Source organism: Syngnathus leptorhynchus, chromosome 4 (assembly GCF_054491065.1).
Source record: "Syngnathus leptorhynchus isolate UIUO chromosome 4, UIUO_Slep, whole genome shotgun sequence".
Classification (NCBI taxonomy): domain Eukaryota; kingdom Metazoa; phylum Chordata; class Actinopteri; order Syngnathiformes; family Syngnathidae; genus Syngnathus; species Syngnathus leptorhynchus.
The window spans coordinates 18,335,148-18,360,231 of record NC_141198.1 but is presented as its reverse complement, the minus strand read 5'-3'; the positions used below and the strand labels follow the sequence as shown (position 1 = coordinate 18,360,231).

At 45.3% G+C, this 25,084-nt stretch overlaps 2 protein-coding genes across 3 annotated transcripts; one reads left to right on the top strand and one right to left on the bottom strand.

Annotated features, from left to right (window-relative positions):
• Positions 1–1,983: 1,983 nt before the first annotated feature.
• On the top strand, positions 1,984–25,078 carry LOC147058612 (uncharacterized). Of its 2 annotated transcripts, XM_085910028.1 has the most exons (19): positions 1,984–7,751; positions 9,840–9,938; positions 10,006–10,208; positions 10,289–10,455; positions 10,877–10,993; positions 11,129–11,217; positions 16,798–16,947; positions 17,071–17,405; positions 17,482–20,493; positions 20,572–20,895; positions 21,593–21,699; positions 21,964–22,308; positions 22,378–22,477; positions 22,696–22,827; positions 22,967–23,053; positions 23,132–23,230; positions 23,395–23,436; positions 24,242–24,274; positions 24,590–25,078. In XM_085910028.1, exons 1-19 carry the CDS (start codon positions 7,713–7,715, stop codon positions 24,618–24,620), a joined length of 5,511 nt encoding a protein of 1,836 aa, XP_085766154.1. In that variant the 5' UTR covers positions 1,984–7,712; the 3' UTR covers positions 24,621–25,078. The 2 variants fall into 2 exon arrangements, with proteins under 2 accessions (XP_085766154.1, XP_085766155.1); XM_085910029.1 differs by lacking the exon at positions 23,395–23,436 and having other exon boundaries at positions 1,985–7,751.
• Positions 2,765–3,646, bottom strand: foxb2 (forkhead box B2). Its single transcript, XM_085910030.1, has one exon. It carries the CDS (start codon positions 3,644–3,646, stop codon positions 2,765–2,767), a length of 882 nt encoding a protein of 293 aa, XP_085766156.1.
• Positions 25,079–25,084: the final 6 nt, after the last annotated feature.

Here is a 25,084-nt window from a genome sequence, read left to right as displayed (position 1 = left end):
TGTTTGTAAATGTTTGTTTGAAAACATTTATTTGGATCAATGGTTATACTCTGTTTTTTTATTTTTTTTATTAAACCCCGCAAGCCAGTTTCACTTTGCAACATGAAATTTGGTAGGCTTGTCTATCATGAGCAGACCCACAAAAAAAAAAAGGCTCCAAAAAACATGCGTTAACACCGCCCCCCCCCCGCAAAGTCCACCATTTTGTTTTAAAGACACCATTTTTGGGTCATTTTTTAATTTGATTTCCTGGGATCTGCAAAAACGAACTCGTCCTTGAGATGTTTTGTTGATTGATACAACAAATCAATATTTGAAGTCAAGATGCGACCCAAAATCCCCCCCCAAATTTTGGCCTTATTTGCCAAAGCATTAGAATGAAGTTTGATATTAGTCTTGTTTGTGGTTATAGATCGGTCAAGATGGGAGTTAATCACTGACTTGCAAATGAATCTCCAACCAATTATGTTTTGCAGCTTGTATGAGGTACGGTGATTAAGGAGAAAATTAAAATGCTCGTTATGATGGCCTTATCGGTAAAACAACGCATGTCGAATTTACACTTGTGGCCCTTGTGAAGGGTGCTTAATTCCCACTAATGCCCCATTGCCTATGCAACACTGTGGTTTCACTTGTGACACGAACAAACCTCTGACCCCCATGTTTTATTCAGTCCTTCAAAAGACTCTTATTTCTCATTTTCAACTCAAATTTTATACAGTGATCCGTTCATTCGACTCTTAATAAATATGGGAAAAACAAAAGCAGGATGTTTACTCACATACAGTCATTCTAGTTCCGTTATTTTCAATGGGGACAAAAATGTTGGTCGACCAGCCTTTTTGGCACTTCACCGCTCTTTATCTGTTTGCTGCAAAAAAATAAAAAAAATAAAGCCCTCATACTGTAATTCAACAGATCACAGAGGGCACTAATGTCTGCATTATTACTTCTCTTATTGTGTCTTAATTGGTGCCATTTAATTATACTGTAGTGCAGCGAGGCTTATTAGAGCCTGCAAATGAGGGAATTAACACACACATGCACGCAAGCACACACACACACGCACACACATCCATCCACTCACCTGCCGGTATCATGCGCTCAGTGTCCATGTAACCATATAGCGCTTGTGGTCATTGACGCCGATTGAGAGTACAAGAAGTGTCATTTTGGAGGAGGAAAAAAAAAAAATCCTGTCTCCACTTTTTCCTGAAAATAGCCGTTCTCTTCACAACAGGTTTTGAAAAAGACATGAGAATTAGAATTACAATTCGCTGAGAGCTGCACTGGAATATTAAACTTTGATGACCTTAATATCATACCGTGGGCCACAAATGGACCCCTGGCCATGAGTTTGAGACCCCTGTGCTAACCACTTACAGTGCCTCATGATAGATAATTGATTAGAGTATAACCATTACCATGAAAACAATTTACATTGGACATATTTATAGTCAACTTTTTTGACACAAAAAAAATGAGCTTGAGACTTACATTTGTTTTTAACTCAATACCATTCAGAAACTACTTTTTTTACTGAATTAGGAAAAACGAGAACTCAAAAAATAAGTCATTAGTAGAGCAGATTTATTCATTTATGATTAAAATAATCTGAAACTAGTCCACCCTGCTGATTAACTGAACACTCGACAGGAGAACAGAGGTCACCACCGTCTTGATGTGTGTGCTCCACTTGCCCGAAGACCAAATGCGTTTTTTTTTTTTTTTCTTCCCCATTACTCCCACGCCTTCGTTTTCTCTTGTCCGACTGGTGCATGTCAATTATTTGTTCAGAGGCTGGTGCGACACTGGAGGGTGTGTGATGTGGGGGGGGGGGCATCTCCAGGAGCCTTTGGGATGCTAAGCAGGGAGGATGGCGGGGCTTGAATGTAAGTCAGTTTGGGTGATGCTTTGTGCATAGAGAGGAGAGGAGGCGAGCTTCAAAGCCGCCGTTTAAACGCCGTCAAACAAAAGAGGGAAAACTTGATCCCCGTTTGAAGTGCGCATCCATTTATTTGGGACATCAGCTCCAATGTCCATCCCACCGTGCGTGCGTGCGTCCGTGTGTGAGCCATGTTTTTCGAGTGTTTGCGCGAGACAGAAAAAAGTTATGACTCAAATCGGGTCAGCCTCGCCTTTAATCACTCACGCTCACTATGCTTTGGATTTTCAATTGCAAAATAACATCCAAATCACATTGTGTGAGCATATTCTGTACTTGTATTTGCACAAAGGGATCATCATTTTACAAACTCAATATTTTCTACACGAGTCTTGTCACTCAAGTAACTTCAGTAAAATAACGGGATCACATGCAGCTAATGTGTGTGTTTTATGAGGAAACACAATGTTATTGACATCACCCCCACCCCCCCCCCTCAGTAAAATGTTGATATCAAAATCAAGTTTATCATAACAAATTGATTCAACTCATTTCCTCAAAAGACTCAGGCCGGTATTTTCACTGCTCCAAAATATGCACGTCAATAAACAAATCAAATCATTTGTGAATTCTTTATAAATCTTCAGATAAATATTTCTCATACAAGCAATACACCGCTACAACCAAGCATATCAAAATGACCAATGGAGGACAATGCATTTGTCTACAATAAAACCTACCTTGAATTTGAGGGAAACTTTCCGACTACATTTTCTTTGGGTTCAGCGTGTCTGATTGTATTTTTTAGTAAGACATGGCAAATGTAGTAAATCAAATGTGCAAACAATCGGCCTCTACAAATATTTTTTCACCGTGCGATTAAGACAGAAGGAGGGCCGGGTGCAGGAGGTTGCCTTTCCCCTCCAGAGCGTCACCGTGGTGGCTTGAGGTGGAGCTGCTAGAAGAGGACATCCCGCTCAGACCGTGCGACATGAGAGTCGGCGTGGGCTTTATCGGCACCGGCACGGCGGGTAGCCCGGGCCCGTTGGCGCTGTGGTGATACAGGCTTTTGGACGGGACCCCGAAGGGCACGTACTCCGGGGACGGCGCCAGTGGCTCGGAGAGCATCCCCACGTGGGGCCACACGGAGGTCATCAGCTGAGGCGGCACCGGGTAGCCCAGATGGTGCATGACCGAGGTGAGGGGCACCACGCCCTTGTAGTCGCGGCCGATGATGTTCTCGATGGCGAACGGGTGTTTGAAGCCACCCGGCTGGGCGCAGGCGATGCCCGGGTAGCCTTGGAAGTGGGCGGGCGGCACGGGCGGGTGCGTGAGGGGCAGGCGGCCGGGGGGCTCCCGCTGCTCCGGCTTGTGATGATGGTGATGGTGGAAGTAGTGCAACATGGGAGAGCTCTTGCACGCCGCCAGCACCTTGAAACGCTTGCGGCGGCGCAGGAAACTACCGTTCTCAAACATGTCGCCGCAATCCGGGTGCAGGGCCCAGAAGCTGCCCTTGCCCGGCTGGTCGGGCCGGCGCGGGATCTTGATGAAGCAGTCGTTGAAGGAGAGATTGTGCCGCAGAGAGTTCTGCCAGCGCTGCGTGTTGTCCCTGTAGTAGGGAAAGCGCTCCATGATGAACTTGTAGATGTCGCTCAGGGGGAGCATCTTGTCTTGGGAGTTCTGGATGGCCATGGCCGTGAGGGAGATGTACGAATAGGGAGGCTTCTGGTCACTGTAGGAGTTTTTCCCTGGTCGTGGCATGACTTCTTTTTTCTTTTTTTTTTCCTTTTTAACTTCAAAGCGGCCTTTTCAGAGTAACTACCCCACGGAGAGATTGGTCCCGAATGTCTGAGCCATCGGAGGAGCGGCAACGAATAGTTAGCAAACTTGGCAGCCTTCCGACATCACCTGAGGAGAAAAACCCTGGTGCAAAAAAAGTGCAAGTCCTCGCCTAATAGTTGCCATAGACGTCCTCTCTTTGCCTGCTCGCAAGCCGTGTGGTCCAACTTTGGTCTGGCTCTCCTCCTCATATGCGATGCTCCCGCTTCCAATTGTATTGTGTGTGTGTGAGACCCCCGCAGGTCTGTGAGGCTGCTATTATCCAGACACTTTAAAAATGACACGCAAGGGTAGTTGTGAATGGACGTGTGGGAGGGGGAGAGAGAAAGAGAGAGAGTGAGAGAAAGAGAGAGACTTATGAATAAAAATGAAGAATGAGGAGGGTATTTAAAAAAACAAAAGAAACATCGTCGGGAGATATGCGGCTTTTTAGGATGATCGATACCACAGTAAATACACAGTTTGGTGACTTTCAAATATTTTCTTCCATAACTAGGCTCCTGAATCATTTACTCGTAATAAACTCATTTTACTTTTCAAAATCAATCAAAACGAAATTCATTTGTCAAAAAAAGCCATTGTATTGTACAAAAGCATAGAAGAGCATATCACATAAATGTGTCTTGTCAAATGTTATGAATATTTTAGCTGAGTCTGCATTTAAGGGGCGTGGCCTTGTGAGTGACACCAGCAGCAGGAGTTGCTCCTTAATTGAGTCTTCTCATTTTCCATTTCAGTGTTTGACTATTTGACCACATGCGAGGTCATTGTTCACGTTGCCGGCGTTTTTTGAAGTGATAAAGTGACAATCTATCATAAAAACCATCGAGCAGCACGCTGAATGAGACCGTTGGTATGTGCGCCTCACAGTCGAACTGTTCTGGGTTCGAATCTCGTCGTTATTAACTCCAAAGCTGTGTTTGTTCATGGGTCACATGGGTCCTTATAGTATAGAAGCTCCAAAAGCGCGTGCATGAAGAAATATGCTTTTGAAGTCACACAGCGTCGAACGCGTCAGCTTTAAAGAGAGCTCAGGTCACTTAGCGTCAAACAATTCAACTGGGAAAGGAACCGAGAACCATTGAGCGTGATTATCTTTTGTTAATGTCCAACTTCGATGTGCGCGCTTAAAAGGTAAAAGACACGAACGGCGGCCTCGCTTAAATGTGCTCGACTGCACTTTGCGACTTTGCAAACAATAAATCATGTCTTCCTTTGCGCACCATCATCACTGCGCTCACACGCACGCAGGCGCACGCGCGCGCGCACACACTCGCACGCCCGCCGCCGTTGATTAATTGCAGGGCAGGCCGTCCAGCGGCTGTCTGTCTGCTCAAACACTCTCGGGCGGATCCTACAAGGATGTAAACAAACTTCACGTCGACTCTCGGTGGAGAACCACCCTCGTAACGATACACATCTTTCTTTGGCCAGGTGTCATGGCTGGGGGTCCTTGACAGTCTTCTCGCGGGGGCCCACCCGAATACATTGCAATAATTAAGCCTTTGGTGAGTTTGGCCTCCTCGGAGAGGAAGTCCTACAATGTAATTAAGGGGCGAGCGTCGGGTATGAATATTCACAACAACAAAAAAAAGAAGAAAAAAAAAATCCCACCGTCAGTTAATTAGCCGCCTCGCACGTGACGCCACTCAAAAGGTCAGTTGAGGTGGCGTCAAGAGCATATTTAAAAAAAAAAAAAAAAAAATCGGGAACATTTTTTCTAATATATTCACAAGTCGTAGGTGTTTTTTCTTGTCTTTATTCCTCCTCTTCTCGGTTTGTTTTGATTTTCGTGCACCGTGCGGGAAAGCCCCTTGCCGGTCTAAGGAAAAAAAACAAGGTGCTCTTTATGCTCAGGAAAGATCAATATTAAATCTGTTTTCACAAAGGGCGCCGTTAAACAGACGCCATGGCAGATCTGCATAACAAAATTAATTAACACAAACCTACACACACACACACACACACACACACACACACACACACACACACACACACACACACACACACACACACACACATGAAAACGCTCAAATCCTGGACAAATATCTGGTTGTAAAGCACACCTTCTGGGCATAGCCAACATATGTCGGAATTATCCCTAATTGACTAATTACATAAATTACTCATTAAGTTTACAGCACATCAATTATAAAAGATGTATCAATTAATTTTGCATAAATTACAAGCGGCGGGCTCGTACGCGGAGGGCGGCGGAGGGAATAAGGGCGTCCGGGAGGGGGTCTGCATGCGAAGGTGGAGACTGTGTCTGTTTATTTCCCGGCTTCTGCAATAACGATGATGTTTTCGGCTTAAGGGCAAAGATGTTCCTCCAACCGCCGCCTCCCGCGTTCTCACGTTGGGATGGGTGATGGCAATTATAGTCATAATAATAATAATAATAATAATCTTAAAGACCTCTTCCGCGACTCATGAGCCATTAAAATCAATTAGTGAGGCCTAATGTTTCCAGTGGAAAAATGAAACTGGTTTTACTAGTGGCGAGCAGATGTCATTTAAGACTCGTCCAGAGAGTTCAAGCTTCTCCGGTTTGTTGTAAAAGAGCAACGGAAGCCAGGTGTTTCATCAGCCGTGCTTCCTGAAATGTGCATGAGAATGGATGCAGAGAAGACAGACCAACTGAGCAAACTGCCAACAGGAACGGATTTGTTGAGCAGCTGATCCGTTGACCCACTCGCTCGCTGAATGGCAAACCAATCGGTAAACTGAGGAATTCACATGCTGACTTTTTGACTCCATGATGAAAATGCATTGGAGCCATTGACCAGACTGCACCAACTGATTGACAACATTACCAACTGATTTATTGGGTAACTGTCAGATTGAGAGAAACCCACGGGCTGACAAACAGACTAACTCACAGACAGGTCAGACTGACTGACTCAATCCATAACCTGATTGATTGACGTTTTGATTGAATGGTTCACAGACTGACTTAACTTGTGACAGACTAACTCCCCAAATGGTCGGCACAGATGATAAATACTGGCTAATTGACAGCAACTGGATTAGTTGAGTCAATCACTTCCTGACTCACTAAGTGAGGAATAGGTTAACCAACCACTTCATGATGCTTTGCTTGCATTTGCAGGAGAATCTTACTATTGATTGACTGAGTGTCCTAAATTGTGCTGCCTCTCTCTGCAGCAGCTTCCATCCATGAACAACACGCCCGCTTCAGCAAAAACCTTCCACATATTTCAAACTTGAAACCAATCCTATTCAATTACAACCTCAACAATGTTTTGGACAATTGTGGTACGGCGTTTTTCGTTGAAATTCTTTCATACTTGATTCTTTGATTCGCTGTCCGTGGTGCTGAAGTAGAGCACTACTGCTGTCTATGCTGCTACATGACATGTACTACATGTATTGTTCTCTCCTTCCTTCCTTCCTTCCTTCCTTCCTTCCTTCCTTCCTTCCTTCCTTCCTTCCTTCCTTCCTTCCTTCCTTCCTTCCTTCCTTCCTTCCTTCCTTCCTTCCTTCCTTCCTTCCTTCCTTCCTTCCTTCCTTCCTTCCGACCGTCGCCATATCTTTTAAATATATTTTTCCTGGCAAAATGACCGACGCGCGTTTGTTAAAGAAAAAAAAGACGCTCAATTGCCAGTGACGTCGTAATACACGACGAAGCCTACGCGCATGTACCTCCGCCGCTACAACTAGTGCCGGCCGTCACCTGCAGCCAACCAGCCAGCCAGCCAGCCAGCCAACCGACCAAGCAACCAAGCAGCTTCGCGAGAAGGGGCGGCGCCAATCATACTCAGCTGCAGAGAGACTGCTGCAGTGCGAGCGTAGCGTAGCGGGGGGGCAAAAGGGGGGGCTTCGCTTTACTCAGCAATACACACACTCATCATACACGCACACACACGCACACACACACATGGACACAGCACAGAAACGTCCCTAAGTGAATTATTGTTTGTCCTATGTGGAGCTCCACGGCGGGACCGCGCCGACGCAGGCCGACATGGACGACTATCTGCGGAGGGTGGACTGCAGACTCGGGGTGAGTTGCGAGCCTCCCAAGCCAACAGAAGCCTCTCTCCCTCCCTGCCCTCCCGGTGTTTGTACGTGTGCGTGCTACAGGCTCCTTTCCTGTTGCTGCACCTGTAGCCAGCCACACGTTGCATGGTATGATAGGGACGAAAAGGCTTCCGAATTGACATCAACAAGTTCAGGCCAGACACATCCCTCCTCTCCTTGCATGCGAGCATTGCACTCTTCAGTGGTACTCAAACTTGGGTCAGCGAGCTGTAGCGTGGGGTCCAACAAAATCATTTGCAATCAATTAAGCTGCATCATTCATTAAAAAAAAAAAGTGCATGACAGCATACTAGTAAAAAGCATAATAAACCATGAATTCCTCTCTATCTTACCTTCGACAAAGCTGCAATATTTATGCAGCACAGGTTAACTCAATGTGCTTCACGTCATTGAAAAGTACAACATTTGAAAGCAAAAGAACTCGAGGCATTTAAATAGCAAGTGCAGAAATAAAAGGTAGCATTCTAAAATCACTTAAAGAGCGTACGATGCAAGAAAATCATTGGAGTCAAAAGTCTAATATTTACCATCAAAGTTGGAACGGAAACCAAATTAGGAACTCGAAATGTATCGAGCCTTTTTTGAAGCACCTGATGGCTTAGTGACATACCAACCTCCTTTTTTAATGGCTTGCCAACTTAGTTCACAGGGATAATTCAGATTGTTGGGTTGAGCTAAAATACATTCTTTTCGAAACGTGGGAAGACTATGAAGAAGACTTGAGCCAGTTTCTCCTGTTTTGTTTTTGTCCTCCATGTATTTGAATGTAAGCGAGGCTAATTTGTGCCATTGCAGGTCTGTCTCTCTGTCATTGCTGATGTGCGTGGCCACCATCCAGAGCATCCATACTCCTAATTGCCCTGATTCTTACTCGCATCGACTCTTTCTTTCTATCGTGTCTCGCTCTGCAGATAAGACAATGTGCTGAGTAGACTTCCAGCATTGTTCCCTTTCGCCCGGAGCCCATCCGATTACGTCTTTAACTCGGGAGGCTTTGCGGTATGAGTGTGAGGAACGGAGAACGTGTGGGCCCTCCGCTCGTCGAGTTCATCCCTGCAAACTTGTCAGGCTCGTTACAATTACAAAATAACCCCAAAACAAACATATATATATATATAGATATGTATATATAATGAATGAAATACAATATAATGCTTGAAATATAACAGATGTTTAAACATTTTATTTGAAGTCTATTAGCTGGTTGGTCACAAACCAAATAAAAGTATGGACTGTCTTTGCTAATCTCAGGTTTTCCAGATTGAACGCTGACACATATACAGACATTCGCACAGCGAGCAAAAAAGACACTAAGTGGAACGTTCCCCCACTAATGCATCACTTCCTTTCTCTGGTGGACCACTATTGATTCGTCTTCCCTCCTGCTCCATCCTCATCTTCACATTTTCACATATCACATTTCTGCATCCATTTCCCAGCCTTTTGGTCATTAAGTATCTCCACACGCACTTTCTCACTTGATCTATTTTAAAAGCCCATTCCAACTTCCCTGCCTTCAATCTCGTGACGTCATTCCTTGCTTTGATCATCATTCCCGTTTGGAAAGCGTTTGTGTATTCTTTCCTTCCCTCCTGCCCTCTGATCATAGCAGAAACGAGCTTTCTGCATGGGCGTGGTGTCCGCTTGATTCCTATTGATCGATTTGTTTTGACACCTGCGCCTTTCGTTTCCATGACAACAATCTTGGGGATAGTTGTTGAACTGCGGCTTTTCCGACGTGGGCCTCCACGGAGACAGAAAGAAAGCACGCGTCGTATTTTCACTTGTAGCGACGGCACTTCATCGCCAAGTCATAAAATGCCTCTCATAAAAGTCATCTCTTCTCACATGAACTTTTTTTTTCTCCCAAAATTGACTTTGCTACATGAACCGATCTCAATATCAATGCAGTATATTGGGTTCACCCAACACAGCCGTGATACCATATCAAATATTAAAGAAATGTCAGGATTCAATATCAACCACAAACACACACCGACACGATTGTTTATTGAAACTCATCTCCCTTTTGTGTGTGTGTGTTTTCCAGGCGTGGAGTGACAAGTGTATCCATGCTGTGCTAGGTGGTCCCGAGGCGGATGTGGACACTGTGGCTGCCACGCTGTGCTTAGCGCTACACCTTAGTCAGGTATACCAGTGTGTGTATGTGTCTACATGTTTGCCCTTGACCTCCCTCCATGTGTCATTCTCTTCAGAGGGATCCCTCCCTGGGTGTGTGTGTGCCGCTGCTGTGCGGCCGGCGTGGGTCCGCCTCGCTGCCCGGGGAAACCTTGAGCTACCTACGCAAGATCAAAGTGTGCCAGAGCCTCTTACTGTGGAAGGACGACCTGGACCTGACCGAAGTCCATCGGGCAGGAAAACTATCAATCACGCTGATGCGGGACGGCCTGCTGGATTGGTACACGCGTGCAGATGGAGGGGGGGGGGGAGGTGTCTGCAGTAATGCATTCATTGACTGTATGTGTTTATGCGTATCAGCTCTGAGAGCCGAGCTTTTGACTCCAGCATCCTGCGAGTGGTCCATCACCATGATGATGATGATGATGATGACTGCAGCCCGGCGTCCGCGGCGATGACGGTCGCCAGAGAGCTTCTTCAAGAGGCACCCGAGCGAGTCGGACGGACGCTGAGGGAGAGTCTCGGAGGTGAGAGAGAGAGAGGCGCGCTTGCACCCTGGGGGAGGTAATGGGGCGACGCGGCGCTCCAGAGCAACCGGGAGAGGAAGGTTGTGAGTATGGGAAACTTGGGAAGGTTTTAATAACTGATGGCATGACATGCTTTAGATGCTCCCGTTTTTATTTTACCAGCAAAGTTCAAATGAGGCAAGAACCCAATTTGGGTCTTGAGTTGAGATGGGATCGGTGCAAACGTGATGGATGGAGCCAAGAGTCAATTAGGGTCAGTAAAAGACTTGAGAGGAAGATAACAAGCGAGTCAGGATGGAAGGGTGATAAAAGAACGCAACTACAACTGGTTTTATTCGACATGTGAACAAAAAGGCCTCTGGATAGTTTTAAAACAAGAGGCAAAGGTTCTATCAATAAATCTTTTGGTGTGTGTCTTCAGAGGCGTTGCGGCCCCAGAGCGAAGCCTTCCTGCTCAAACATGGCCACCGGTGCTTGCAACTGGATGAGCTGTTGAGACGTTTGGAGCGGTGTGATGATAGCAAGGTGGTGCTAAAAGGTAATTAGCAATGTTCTTTGTGCCTCTATGGTGTGTCATTTGTAGTGTATGAGTGGGCCCCAAATCTATACATCCAATGATGAACGGTGACATCACAGGCATTTAGTCGTCTTGTGTTGTGCTAACATGGTCAAGGTCTGGAGCACCTGCTGTCCAAGGAGCTCAAGGAGTTCTCGGACGGCGAGACGACCATTGCGCTCACCTCGGTCACAGTTGGTGAGGAGGTAAGCTTCTCCATTTATGAGAAAGGGAGGTGCTTTAATAGCAATCTTCTGGAAAAGCACTCTCATAGCATCTTGGAGGACCAAGATGGTCACTTACAAATTGAAAAGTATTCAATCATCATCAATAATATTGCTGAATAATAGTGGATTAAAAAATTGTCCTTACAGTAAATGTATAACAAAAGCATTGATTAAAACAAATATTTATCTCAAATTTCATGACAAAAAAATTGATCAATATTAACAAATAAAAATTCTAAAGGAATAAGATATCAATAATTTTAATTCAGTCGAATTAATTTATTAAAAATCAGAGAGGAATGTAAACAAATCACTTCATTACAGTTAAAAATGTTTATGCGATACATATAATGATCAAGTAAAATAAAACCGTCCATTACAATAAAAAATACTCTAAATATATCAAAACACCTAGTTACAACAATTAATAAATCAAATGTGCCAAGAGATGACCAGTTAGGTTCATTATTTATTCTCCTTTAAAACAGGAAAGAAAAAAAAAATCCCCTGTACAAATCAAATAAACCCCCAAATATGATCATTTTAGAAAAACTTTCAATAACTTGTTGTTTATGCAAAAGAGGTGCACGCTGCAATATTGTGCATTTGGATGAGGCCTGTGAGTTGCAACCAGGTGTCTCCTCCCTACGGATGGATTAAAAAGAGAAAGGAATAAAAGCTCCAACACACACACGCACGCACAAAATATTTCCTCCATGTCTTAATGTGTTGGTCCACACACGCACACATTCATTAAGCTCTCCATCTGAGTGCGGCTGCCTAGCGCGCGGTATTAGGGCTATGTGTAAAATAAATGATGTCTGTTGCCGGGGGGCTCCAGCTCTGCCTACCCCGGAACACTACCCAACGTCCAAGGAACATTAAACACCCACATCCTCGTTTAGTGAATAAATAACCATTCACGGCTTGTGTGTGTGCGTGTGCTGGACTTTCTGTGCATATTTTAGCATGGAGAGTGGTGCTCCCATTAGAGACTTTATATAGAAGAAATGGCCAGCGGCCCAGTGTCATGGTGGGCCGCTAATGACGTGAGAAGATGATGAGCTGGCCCCTCCCTTTGCGTGCGTGTCATTTGCAGTGTGTGTATTGATACGTGGTGTTTTAATTGTGTTTGAAAAGAGGGCGCGCCATACGACCCGGTCATTTCCGGAGGTGCGACTTCTTCTGCCTTTAATGGATCTTTGCAGAAAAAGGAAATAAATTACTTTCAATTAGCTGGTAATGGTTTGTGTGTTTGGCGACGTGTGTGTGTGTGAAGTTGAAGTTCAGTTTGTGGGTAAAGATTTGAATTACAAATGGACATGAGGCTAAATGTCTTTGATTGAGTGGAAATCTCGGGGTGGGGGGGGCTAGGGGTATTGCACACTGTGGTTCCTCGGGTTGTAGTTTTGGGGCCGTCTTACAAGTGCCATACCATATACAGTGGGATATAAGCGGTGTAACGATTAATCGACAACTAATCGTTTATCAAATGAATCGAAATCAACAGAATTTCAGCTTCTCATTAGTATACCTCCATTTTCGTATAGTCCTCCAGATTACACTGGTCAACAGTAACTTTAAATCAAGGTAATTGTTAATTGCTGCCCTAGTGGATGTAAAAAGTCTACACACCCCTGATGAAACATCCGGTTCTTGTAGTATGTGAAATTGAGATCACCATCGAAACTTTTTCCACCACTTAAGTCACCATTGTGCAACCCAATTAGAAAAGAAATAAACAACTGAGAGACTTGTTGTTGCCTTTTAAAAAAAATAGGGATGTGGTTGTGTTCACAATTAACCAATCGCGTACACTGCAGTTTTTGGTCCCACCACTTTTCTGGTCTCTAGTGCGGGCGTGCGTGCATCTGTTTGTAGATAGAAACTTTATTGATCCATCAGAAGTGAAAAAGTGGTCTTGGTGATAAGACAATACATACATCACGCAGCGTGAAGCTCAAATCTTAGAGTTGCTGTCAAGTTTGTGTGAAAGCCTGTGCATGTGTGTGTGTGTGTATGCAAATGAGCACAAGCAGATGAAGCATTGTCGGGATGACGACTTGTCATGCTGTGGAATTGATGAACTGTAGGAGGGACAGCGCCCGCAGCCACAAACATGACTTTGTGAGTAATGTCTTGTTTCTTTTTTCCCCCCCCCAGTGTGTTAATATGGACATTTCTGCTTTTTGAATACGCTTCCTGTTTGTCACTTCCTCCGGAGAGCGCTTTACCTTCTTTTTGGGTGTTTTTCACAGCTTTGGATGGCTTCTAATGGCTTGTTTGTTCTCGGTCCTGCGGCCCTTCTGTTTGCTTATGCGCAGCCACTTTTGCCACGACGCTCCTTGCACAAATAATTACGCTGGCTAATGACAGGGCCCGCAGCCACAGCACCCGCTAAATGCCTTTCTGATGGGAGGCGCCAGGAGACAGCAGGTGCAGCGCAGGCCTCCTGGGGACTGATTGAAGAAGACACACTTAGTTTTGGGGGAGAATGAACTGAAAGAGTTTTAAGAAGATGGTTCATAGCAATTTTTCAAACTTCACCGCCACGGTGAGAAAAGCTGTCATGTTTTGTCATTTGCCCGTCTGAAAAATATTCCAGATGAGTCCAAATTGTTCCAAAACTGGCAGATTTCCCGCGGGTTCTTGAGACTTTTTGGTGGGTCGACTAATGGTTGACATGCCTACCAAATTTCTCGTTGCCAAGTGAGATTGGCTTCAAGAGCTACATTTTGCCAAAAGTTTGAAACTCTGGACTCGTGGAGTTTGTGTTTTATGGCAAGTCCTCAAAAATGCTGTGCGTTTTTCGCCTTAATTCATATTCCACGCACGCGATGAATCAGAATGCCGTGTGGGAGAGCCTAGAACATATTGTAAAGAACATTTTTAATTTGACTCCCCGCTTTAATCATCTTAACCTTTTTTTTTTTTTTTTTGAAAGTCCTCCCTTTATTTTCATTCCCTCCTCGTAGCATCTTTGGGCTTTTGCGAGGGAATAAACAAAACAAAACATTTGTGGACTCAGCTCAACTCAGTTGCGCGCCGGCCCCCCTTCAACAAATCCCCGCGTTGAGCGAATGAAGCATCATCATCAAGAGACTGAAAGATGGACATATGCGCTTGTTTTATGCAAACTTCCTTGCTTCCCTCTAGTGTTGATGTGTGCGCCTTTCAGCGGGGTGGCCTCCGCTGTGAAGGCAGACGCGTGTATAAATCTCAGCTGCCTTGATGGATTCATCAGGGTGGCGGAAAAGCTTCCATTGTTGTGTTGAGTATGCAAAGGGTATGCAAAGAACCTAAATGGCTAAACGCTTGATTAATTCTTTGTCGGCGACAGCGGGAAACGCCCCTTTGGACTGGGTTTGCGCGCCAGCTTACGTGACTTATGATCGGGGCCCGATGTGAGGAACTGTGCACCTGGGGCCCTGCGTGTTGCCCGTGTGGAAAAACACAACACATGCCTGTGGAGTCAAGTGTGTGTGTGTGTGTGTGTGTGTGTGTGTGTGTGTGTGTGTTTGTGTGTGGATAAGAACGCAGTAGGGTTAAAAAGTTCCACCAAGTATCAAACAAGTTTTTTAATCTATATGTGTACAACTTTTAAGACATTAAATACACACACAAAATGTTGAGTGTCACAAAATTTACCGTTTTTATATATTTTTAGATATTAAAAAAAAAAGTTTGTATCTAATATATCACGCCAATATATAACAATATTTTGACCTTAAAAAATAAAGGTAAAATAACTGATATGATATTTTTTGTATAATTTAAAATATTACAAATTGTTGTTTTTCAATATTTTTCAAATAAAAAGAAAATATGAAAAAGTTAGCATTTTCACAACTAACTTCCCAAATGACGATATTTGACATATATACATTTTTTTACTCAAACCATTGCAACTACAAGTCTCATTTCTGACATTTAAACAGCTCAATTAATTGCACAGCATTTTAGTCCAGTTTTACATGAATTCAATTTTCAACCTCTCCAAAAAAATGATTGTAGCAGTTGACCAATACCTTCGATCCCCCCCCCCCATCCTTCACTCTAAATCACTTGCGCTTTTAGTGCGGATTAGTGCTAACATGTTGCTAATTTGTAAGGAAGTGCAATCTGTGGAACTAGATGGGTGGCTAATTTACGCCGTTAAGAGCCAAATGGCGGACAGACTGTCTCCCTGCGTGTCATCGCATCCCATCTTTGCACGCTCCATCTTCTCCACGCTCGTGTTTGTGTGTGTGCGTCTTGTAACTTTAAAGCAATGGTGGGCAACCTGCGGCTCGTGGGCCGTATACAACTTGAATATGTAAGTGCCTCTGGGAAGCCTCATTGCACTCTTCGGGATATCAGCGCTGAGAAATGGCCCCTGTCAGTGAAGTGTATGTACGTGCGTATAATGTGTGCGTTAGCCATGGATGGCTCGGATAGCTGCCATATTGGGAAGATGGAGGGAGGAGTGATGTACTACCTCATCCTGGCAGGTTAATATTGACACAGCCCTGGTAGAGACACAGCCTGCAGCCCTCATCAATCTCACACACAAAATGTTTTTCTTTAGCGGCTACGCTATCTCTCCTTGCCCACACGCGATGGCATTACAGTATCTTAATTACCTTTTCACTTGCTGTGCAAATTGGACGATCTCTTCTTAGCGAACTACAAAAATTCTAATTTGCTATTTTTCGGTTTGGTTTTATGCTCCAAAAAGCAAAACCGACAGTTTGCATAAGTGAGGCAAACAAAATGAGCAAATATTTTTTGGGGCAACTTTTGCTCAACAAACATGCCTATCCGTTACCGCGACTTTCTATAGTCATTCGTCACCGCGAGAGAATTAGCATAATCTGTGCGCGGCGGCTGTTTTAAGAGCAAACACTAATTGCCGGCCGATAAATCACGGTGACAGCTTTGTCTATCATTGATGAAGGCCTCCTTTTGCGAGGGAAATCAGATGTGCAGTTGGGGGAGTTTGTCGACTGTAACCACAGCAGAAAGCTTATGAATCATTTTTGCACTACTATTAGGATTATTTCTCCTTGCCCTCTGCTTCATAGGTTACTCCGCATCAAAATTATTCACTTTTACGTCCAATCTCATTTCTCTACTATTTCAGATCAAACTTACAAATAATTCAAGACATTGGTGCTTTTTTTGAAACTTTTTTTTTAACACGTTCGAAACATTCCCAGTTTTGCCACAATTCCACGTTTTCCACACACAATAAAAACCCAAATAATTTAAGTGAATGAGATGTTTGGGAAAACAAAAATCTATCAAGCTATTTATTTTCACACCTTTTAACAATTCAAAAGTCACAAGACATTTTGTGTATTTGCCTCCTCCTTTGATAAAGATTAAAATGTTTCATTTTTGTAAAGAAAAAAAGAATATAGAATATATATATATATATATATATATATATATATATATATATATATATATATATATATATATATATATATATAGTTATTAATTTGAGGAACTGAAAGTTTCCACAATGAGCATGTTTTTTTTGGCTGCTTATGTTGCTACTTCTTAATTCTTTCCCAGCACTGGCATAGTTACGAAGAAGCCTTGAAATCCTTCTGTAATCGGCACACCTATGACGGACTGATGCTTCTCTTGGCTGTTGAAGATGCAATTAGTCCTCCCCGCCTGCAGGTGGCAGTCTATTCGTCAAATAGTGAATTCCTCAACCAGGTAAAATATCTGCAAACTGCCACTTTTTTCTGTTCGGACAATATATTATATGTAACGTGGATTTTATAAAGTTGTCAGATGTTTCAATAGCATGGTTCCATTCTAGATTTTTTAATAATGCAGATCTGCTGCGAGCTAGAGGAGACCACCAGCGTGTCTCTCTCTGGTGAACCAGAAACCAGGGGTGATCTGCAGGTCTACCAGGTCCAACTAAATAGCTTCTCGCCTCTGGGCACGTCATTGTTGCTGCTGGAGGAAGAGATCCGTGGCCTCCTGAAGGAGTTTGTGGATCGGCGGAGCTCCATGCTAGCCTGTCGCCCCAGCAGCATGACGTCCTCCACCGAGGGGGTGGCAGGCAGCGTGGAGTTCTCCCAGGGTTCGTCTGGCATCAATGACATGGAAGGCTCAGACACAGAGAGAGCCGAGGGAGGTGCTGGAGATGTGGTAGCAATGGAGAGGTGTGTAAAAGGGGCAATGATCCAAAAAGGCAACGTTTGGAGGTCGTCCACTCTTGTTCTTTTTGCGTTCCCATAGGGTGGTGCCAGAGGGTGAGAATGATCCAGGAGGAGTCCAAGCAAGTGTGGAGTTGGTGAGCCCCGACAGCGGTATGAACACCATCCGCAGCAGCCGCTCCTCCAAGGAGAGCTCGGTGTTTCTCAGCGACGACAGCCCTGTTGGCGAGATGATTGGGTCAGCGGCAGGTTCCGGGGGCCTCCTGTTGAGGAACCCCTCCCCCCTGGGGCTGTTGTCCCTCTCACCTCCTGCACCGCCTGAGAGGAGGCGGCGTCAGCATTCAAACAAAAAGAGGAATGACCACTTTGATCAGTTTCATTTTGAGCCGCTCTATCCGCATCACACCCTCCAGAATTCTGCAGGAAAAACAGACAACGATCAGCAAACGGCGGGGAGCTCCAGCCTCTCAGAATATGAGGAACTAAACACGGTGGATTTCTCTGATCCCAGTTCTTTGGGTGGTCTGGAAAGTAGGCACTCTTCTTCTGATCCGGACTGTCAAGTCATGGAAATGATGGAAACTGTGGTTCCTCCCACACCGGTCAATAGCCTGGCGGGCGGTCACCCTTCCGGCGGCTGCGGCCCCAGATTCTTCCCCGAAGACGTGGCAGAGAGGATCAGCGGCCTGCAGCACAAGGACAGCGTCTCGTCGTCCTTGTCCGAGACTTGGGAAGAGCTCGGCTTCGACGCGCCTTCCTCGAATGATGCCTGGAGTAGAACCAGAGGGACAGAGAGTCCTCAGAATCTGGAGGAACTACGGTGCAAAGAGTCTGATGGTGAAAAAACAAGTAGGGAAGGGAGGTCACAAAGGGACTGGAGCTTGGAACCACAGCTTAGTTTGATCACCGAACAGACAGAATCATGTGAAAACTGGAACCCGGATTCTGAACTTGGTGATCAATGGAATCCCGTTACTGCGGCCGATCTGCAATTGACGCCACCGGAAGAGGAAGTTGAAAGCAAAGCTGGCGTCTTTAGCGTCAAAGAAACGCCACTTCCTTCACAGAAGAAGAAAATGATACTCAACACTTTAACGCCAGACACATCTAAGGAGGACAATGATGAAGCACAGGAGAGTAAAGCAGGTAGAGCAATGCAGACGTTGGATTTTTGGACCTATTCGGCACAGAAGGGTTTTCTGAAATCAGACGGGGGAACCGCCACTTCATACCCGGAGTCGCTTGACATGTGGAATACGACAATCCGAGATGACAGTTTTTCTCCACTCGTGACACCTTTGTCGGAAGACTCTGGAAACTTCCCTGTGGCGACTCCCAACATGAGAGGAGGAGCTTCCTTGGAAAGCCCTCAGGGATTCTCCTATGGAGGCATGGAAATGTGGAACACAACCATACAAGAAGACAGCTCTTCATCTGCAAGCCCAGAAGGACCTGGAAATGGGAAAGACCATAGACACCTTGACTTAGTGCACGGAAGGGAGACCACTGCAACCAAACAGCAGGAAAGAGAAGCAGAAAGCGAAGAACAAGAAAGGGATATCGGACGGATGGGTCAAAAGCAGAGTGTCAAAATAGTAATAGACGGAGAAGAAGGCAGACGATCAGACACGGTAGGGAATCTTCCTGTTCCTCGCATGGTCATCTCCACTTCAGACTATGACAATGTAGGAGGCTGCAGTTGGAGCATTTCAACTTCCCCTGAGATCGACTGCGGTCCCGTCGTAGATACGATACAACTGGAAGAGCAGTCCAGCCCATTCATAGCCGTGACCAAACCCGCAGAAGACAAAAGGGAATCTGATGGAAGCAGTTTACATAAAGTCTTTCGTTTTGAGGAACGGGGTGACTCGAGTTCAGCTGAGAAAACGGTCGAGATTCGTTCTCCATTTGTTCTGGTTGACAACTGTCAGGCATTTTCAGAGGATCAGCCGTCAGATTTAGTGGAAGGTTGTGAATATCCAATCCGGAATAAAGACTCTTTATCTCAAAGCCCAGATAGTTCGGCGAGTTTTGCGTCCAGTAAACCCAAAGGTTCCGCACCGGCGTCACCATCCGATAGTCTGCCAAGAAGGTTTACTCTCACTGATAGTCAAAGCCTAGAATGTTCCATGAAAGAGGCAATGTCGCTCAGCCCCAGCTCTGGTGTTGACGACGAGACACTCAAATTGAGCCCGAGCAGTCGAGACGAACTGAGGTCCAATTCGGACGGGGATTCGTCATCGTGCCTTGAAATGGAGTACATTATCGTTCCAGGAACAGTCAAGTCTCCCAAAGACACCGAAGGATCATCAAAAGGATCTCGGAAGCCCATGGAAACGTTTCACATGCTTTCCTATGCCGTTTCAGTGCTGAAAGCTCAGAATCAGAAGACGGCTGAGCAAAGTGGACAGACCCAGAATGATCATTCAATCAGTGAGGATCAAAGCCTTACCCAAGTTTTCCAGTCAGAATCAAGACCACCGTCTGGAAGTGAAACACAATTGGAAGAAGGCTCCTATGAAGATAAATCCAACGTCTTTGGCAGAAGTATGTCACCTTCATTGAGACACCCATCGGATCATTTCCTCAGAACCAGAGAGGAGGTTTATGTCCACTCTCAAATCTCCATGGAGGATTCGGGTTCAGACAGTGGCCACTCACCCGTCAACTCATCTACACCCCATCCCAACTTACAAGTCTGGGGGGATCCGTTACCGAGACGAGACGCATCGCAATCATCGTGCAATAGCTCCGCCATCTCTCACACGAGCTCCTTGGTTAGTACGCCCGCCAGCGAATCGGGCGTCCCCAGCGACAAGGTCCTTGGATTACCATTTTCTGGAGATTTGATGGAGGAGGAAAATGAGGAAGAGGGGCCAGAGGAAGAACTGACAAGGGTGCAAAGTTCTCACGATCTGTTGAGTTTCACAGAGGAGCTAGTCCAATGTTCTTCACTTCCACCAAACAGCGACCCATTCCAAGGTGACTCACTGGATTATTATGATGGACAAACTGGAAGGGCTGATGAGTGCTTGGTTGAGCACCACCAGGGAGACCATTGGGCCTCTCACCAAAACCATTCTCAGAATTTAGGGTAAGTGACTAAACCAAGTTTCAGTTGTTTGTGGGTTGTTTGTATGACAATTTGACTTCTCCGTCCCTCATTTACCAGATGCCAAAATATGACGTCACAACTTTTACCCCATCCGGCCAATCAGAGAGCTACGAACCAGTGGACAACGCCTCAAGGTTCACCTCAGAGTGGCTACAATTACCACCATGTTGACCAAAGGACAGAAAACCAGGAAGGTCCCCAAGCAGCGAGGAACACGTCAGACGTCTACGCCGAATTTTCAACTCAAGTCCCTCATGCAGACTTTGTAGTCGAGCGGGACGAAAGCTACTTCCAACCTTGTCGCGCTCAATACGAGGACCCGGTGCGGGAGGATTGCGTCCAGTATGTGCCTGAGGGATACGCCCACTTTCTCATGTCCAGGTTAGTTGTGCCTTATATAATATTGGGGGAAAAGAAAAGTCATTTTGGAATTTTATTTTTCTTATCATCAGTCGTATTCTTTGTAGTATTATTTCCTGGGGACTGAATCATAAGAATCGTTCTCAGTACAATTTTACTGGAACACACGATACTGTACATTGTTGTTTTTTCTGTTCATCCCATGCATCTTTGTGTGTGTGTGTGGGGCGCACTTTTAATGATGGCTCCTCATTAACAGTTGAATCACTCAGCCCCCACTTTGTAATTCTGATGAATTGCCCCCTCCCCTTTGGGGTACACGGCCCTCCCTTGTCTTTGTTTGTGTGCCTGTGTGTGTGTGTGTCTGTCAGTGTTGTGGTCATGTGACGCAGTTGCAAAGAAGCTTCTCCATGCTAAGGTAGGTGTGTAAATAAGATGCAAACATGTGTCCACGTTTCTTATGTGAACTCTGTCTGCTATTGTTAACACAAATTATGGTAATGGTCGCGGGGGGGGGGGGGGGGATCAATGTCGAAAGGGGATAGATAGAGTGGGGGGTAGGGGCAACACTACTCCGTATTGTTCCCTTCATCCCATACGTGCAGCTTGCCTTGAAAACTTACTCTCAGCCAGTTGCTCTGTTATGTTTGTGCATCTTGGACTTGGTGATAGCGCTGATTGCAAATGTCATGGATGGTATTTGTGTGCCTCGGAACAGGCGAGAGCCCCAGGAGGCTCGGCCGGCAGAAGGGACGACCACAACGATGATGATGATGAGGAGGAGGACATCCAGTGAGGAAGCTGAGAATGCAGAGAACAGGGAAGGTAAAAAAAACAACGCACAAAGTAAATGACCTGCCAAAATCATGGAAAATTGGCTTACTGTCACTTTAAGAAACAGAGTGTCTTTGTCCTTCCTTCCTTCCTTCCTTCCTTCCTTCCTTCCTTCCTTCCTTCCTTCCTTCCTTCCTTCCTTCCTTCCTTCCTTCCTTCCTTCCTTCCTTCCTTCCTTCCTTTTTCCCTCCCTCCCTCCCTCCCTCCCTCCCTCCCTCCAAGTCAACAAATGTTCTCTACTATGCCCTGTGGCAGATCCTCCCTCGTCCGCAGACGTGTCGGGGGGCTCCAGTCAGAGGCGTAAGTTGGCGGCACCGCCCATGAACGTGTCGCTGGAGCGCAGCGAAGGCTCCCTGCTCTCCGAGGACGCCCTGGACACGGACGACGAGGACGCGGCTCTCGACACCGGAGACGACTTGGACGTGGACATCGAGGAGCTGGACACGTCCGAAGAGGAGCGCGATCCGCCCGTCCTCCCGGACGGGGTTAGCGAGGGACTCAAGGATGGCCGGCTGTGGAGGAGTGTCGTGATTGGCGAACAGGAGCATCGCATCGATATGAAGTGCATTGAGGCGTACAAGAGGGTCATCTCGCATGGAGGTATAGTCGCCCGTCTATTGGGTTCCTCTCGACGCCTCCCTGGTGTAACCCCCGTCATTCACGTGGCAGGTTATTACGCCGAGCGCAACGCCATCATCGTTTTTGCAGCCTGCTTCCTGCCTGATAGCGACTGTGACAGTTACAACTATGTCATGGAAAATCTCTTTTTGTAAGTAAAAAACCTTGACTTGCATTTCATTGTGAGCCAGTTTCAGATAGACCGCCGCTCGAGTGAATTGTGGGGGGGGAAAAGCCACGTGCCGATGCACTTTTCAGCCGGTTATGTAAACACCAGGAGAACTGAAACACACACATCCGCTTCCAAGGAGCTGCTGCCTCAGCGCCCAATCCGACCGGCTCCACCGCCTGACGTGGTCTTATGCGCAGGTACGTCATAAGCACCTTGGAGCTGATGGTGGCAGAGGACTACATGATTGTCTACCTGAACGGCGCCACACCTCGCCGCAGGATGCCTGGCTTCACATGGATGAAGAAGTGCTACCAGATGATTGACAGGAGGTCACTCCTCATTTTTTTACATAATCTGGCTTTAATGTATTATTTTTCAGTGTAACTTCAACGAGTTATGTAAAGTTGGAATTGATCCCCTCCTTCCTCCCTCCCGACTACTCTGAATGATAATGTCAACTTCTTTCAGGCTGAAGAAGAACCTAAAGATGTTCATCATCGTCCATCCTTCCTGGTTCATCAGAACACTATTAGGCATCACCAGACCCTTCATAAGGTTCATTGTCCCAGTTTTCATTCTATGAGTGGTCGACGTAAACTTGAACGTGATCATCCAACACTGTGTTGTGTTCAGCTCCAAGTTCTGCAGTAAAATCAAGTACGTGGGCAGCCTGCAGGAGTTGGGAGACATCATCCCCATGGAATACGTCCACATCCCGCCCAGCATCGTCAAGTGAGTTTTCTGAGGCCCGCCGGCAGGGGTTAACGCACCAACTGAACATACATTCTGGACGTAGAAAAGTTGTGTGCGGTTGCTCGTAAGAGAACAAAAAGACATTTGCTTCACTTCAAATCACTTTTGTCTGTTGAGCTTGATTTTCCATGTCCCCTTACAAGGTATGACCAACAGAGGGCGGCACACACATTTACTTGCATGAGGTAAAAAGCTCCGAGCCTGTAACTGTACTAACCATCTGATGCGGCCTGACGCCGACTCATTCGCTTTTCTAAGGTCCGCTTTGTGGCTTGACCTCCTTCGCTGCTTATTTGATGGTTTGTACATTAGTCACAAATTGCCCTCGTTGTCTTTTCTTTGCCAGTGAACGTTACAGAGAGACTTCAATGCATGTGCATGTATGAGTATTCATGTAAAACTAGTGTATTAAGGTGTTTTGCATTATGGTTTGTGATATATCTATTTATAAAATTAGGAAACTATTTCGGTAGGCTTGGCAATTAAATGTGCTTACGATAATGTCCTCATATATGGAAAAGGAGAGCCACAGTCACCATCAATTTATTTATTTTTTTAATTGGCGGGAGAAAAGGAATGAACTCATGCAGGAGCTGCTGTCAACCACAGCTCACGCCCAGACACTCAAAGGCAGAGTTTGCCCCACCAGGTCTCGCCTCTTCAAGGCACACTCGTATTAGTGTCGGCAAAGTGTCACGCCAGGCATCCTTTTGGAACTTCTCTATGCTTGAATGATTCCTTTCGATTGTTCCTTGTGATATTTCACTAATTTTCTCAATTTTGCCTTCTTGTTCGAAACTAATCCCTCATTGCTTTATCCCATCCTAAATGTAAATTAAAAAAAAAAAAAAAAAAACTGCTTGGCTGTTCCCTCCTCATGTGGGACGGTGGACAGAGGCTACTCAATGAAGTCTCCCCAAAAGCAACCCCCACCCTACCCCACCTTATTAACTTCTCTTCTCTGCCCTCTATTGCAACGCCACACACCAGGCTGGACACAGATTTAAAGGACGCCTCAGGAAAGTAAGTCTGCACGAGCCATACCAAACATTTACCTCTTTATTGAAAAAAGTTTTGAAAAAAAAATCATTTGAAAAATGAGACCACAATAGCAGTTAATTTTCGAACAAATGTCTCAAATAAACACTTGTCAGATATCGAAACATTTTGCTACAGAGAGTCATTTTCATTTTCTAAGTCATCATAAATCAAGAAAAAACGTGTAGCAGCAAAAGTGGCAGGTGCTTGAGCGCCACCTAGGGCCCAAATGTGCACGTGCTGGTGTATCTTGATACTCTTGTCATCCTGATATCTCTTTTGTTTCCTGCTGTGTGTCAGATCCGACAGAAAGAGAAGTTTGGCCATTTGACAAAACGAGAGCTCCACTTGAGGCTGCAAGAGGTTGCGGTGAGGCGCTCGGAAAACACCGCGTCACTGTCGGAGAGGGAAGTGCTCTCCAGACCGCACTCAATGAGGTTTACATGGGAATCCATTTATTACGACTGTATCCACCACTTGACTAATATGCCTTTTCTTTCCCGATACTGTATCGGTACCATTTTGGACCATTAATAACCTCTCATGCGTCGACGGCCGTGGAGTCGGAGTTTACAAAAAATTCAACATACAATAAATCTCTGTACTGTACTTGTAGACAAACTAATACAATCAATCAGGGGTATGACAATTGCAAGTCATTGAAAGAAACCATATATGACAATATCTACGTCTCAGTAATAATAAAAGAAATATCACTGTTATGACACTATTACTATACAGTTATGGTATATATAAATATATATATATATATATATATATATATATATATATATA

Coding starts and splice junctions, on each gene's coding strand:
- foxb2 (XM_085910030.1), bottom strand. CDS start 3,646: ATGCCACGACCAGGGAAAAACTCCTACAGTGACCAGAAGCCTCCCTAT.
- LOC147058612 (XM_085910028.1), top strand. CDS start 7,713: ATGGACGACTATCTGCGGAGGGTGGACTGCAGACTCGGG. Junction 10,209..10,288: donor CGGGACGGCCTGCTGGATTG/GTACACGCGTGC, acceptor TATGCGTATCAG/CTCTGAGAGCCGAGCTTTTG. Junction 24,275..24,589: donor TTAAAGGACGCCTCAGGAAA/GTAAGTCTGCAC, acceptor GCTGTGTGTCAG/ATCCGACAGAAAGAGAAGTT.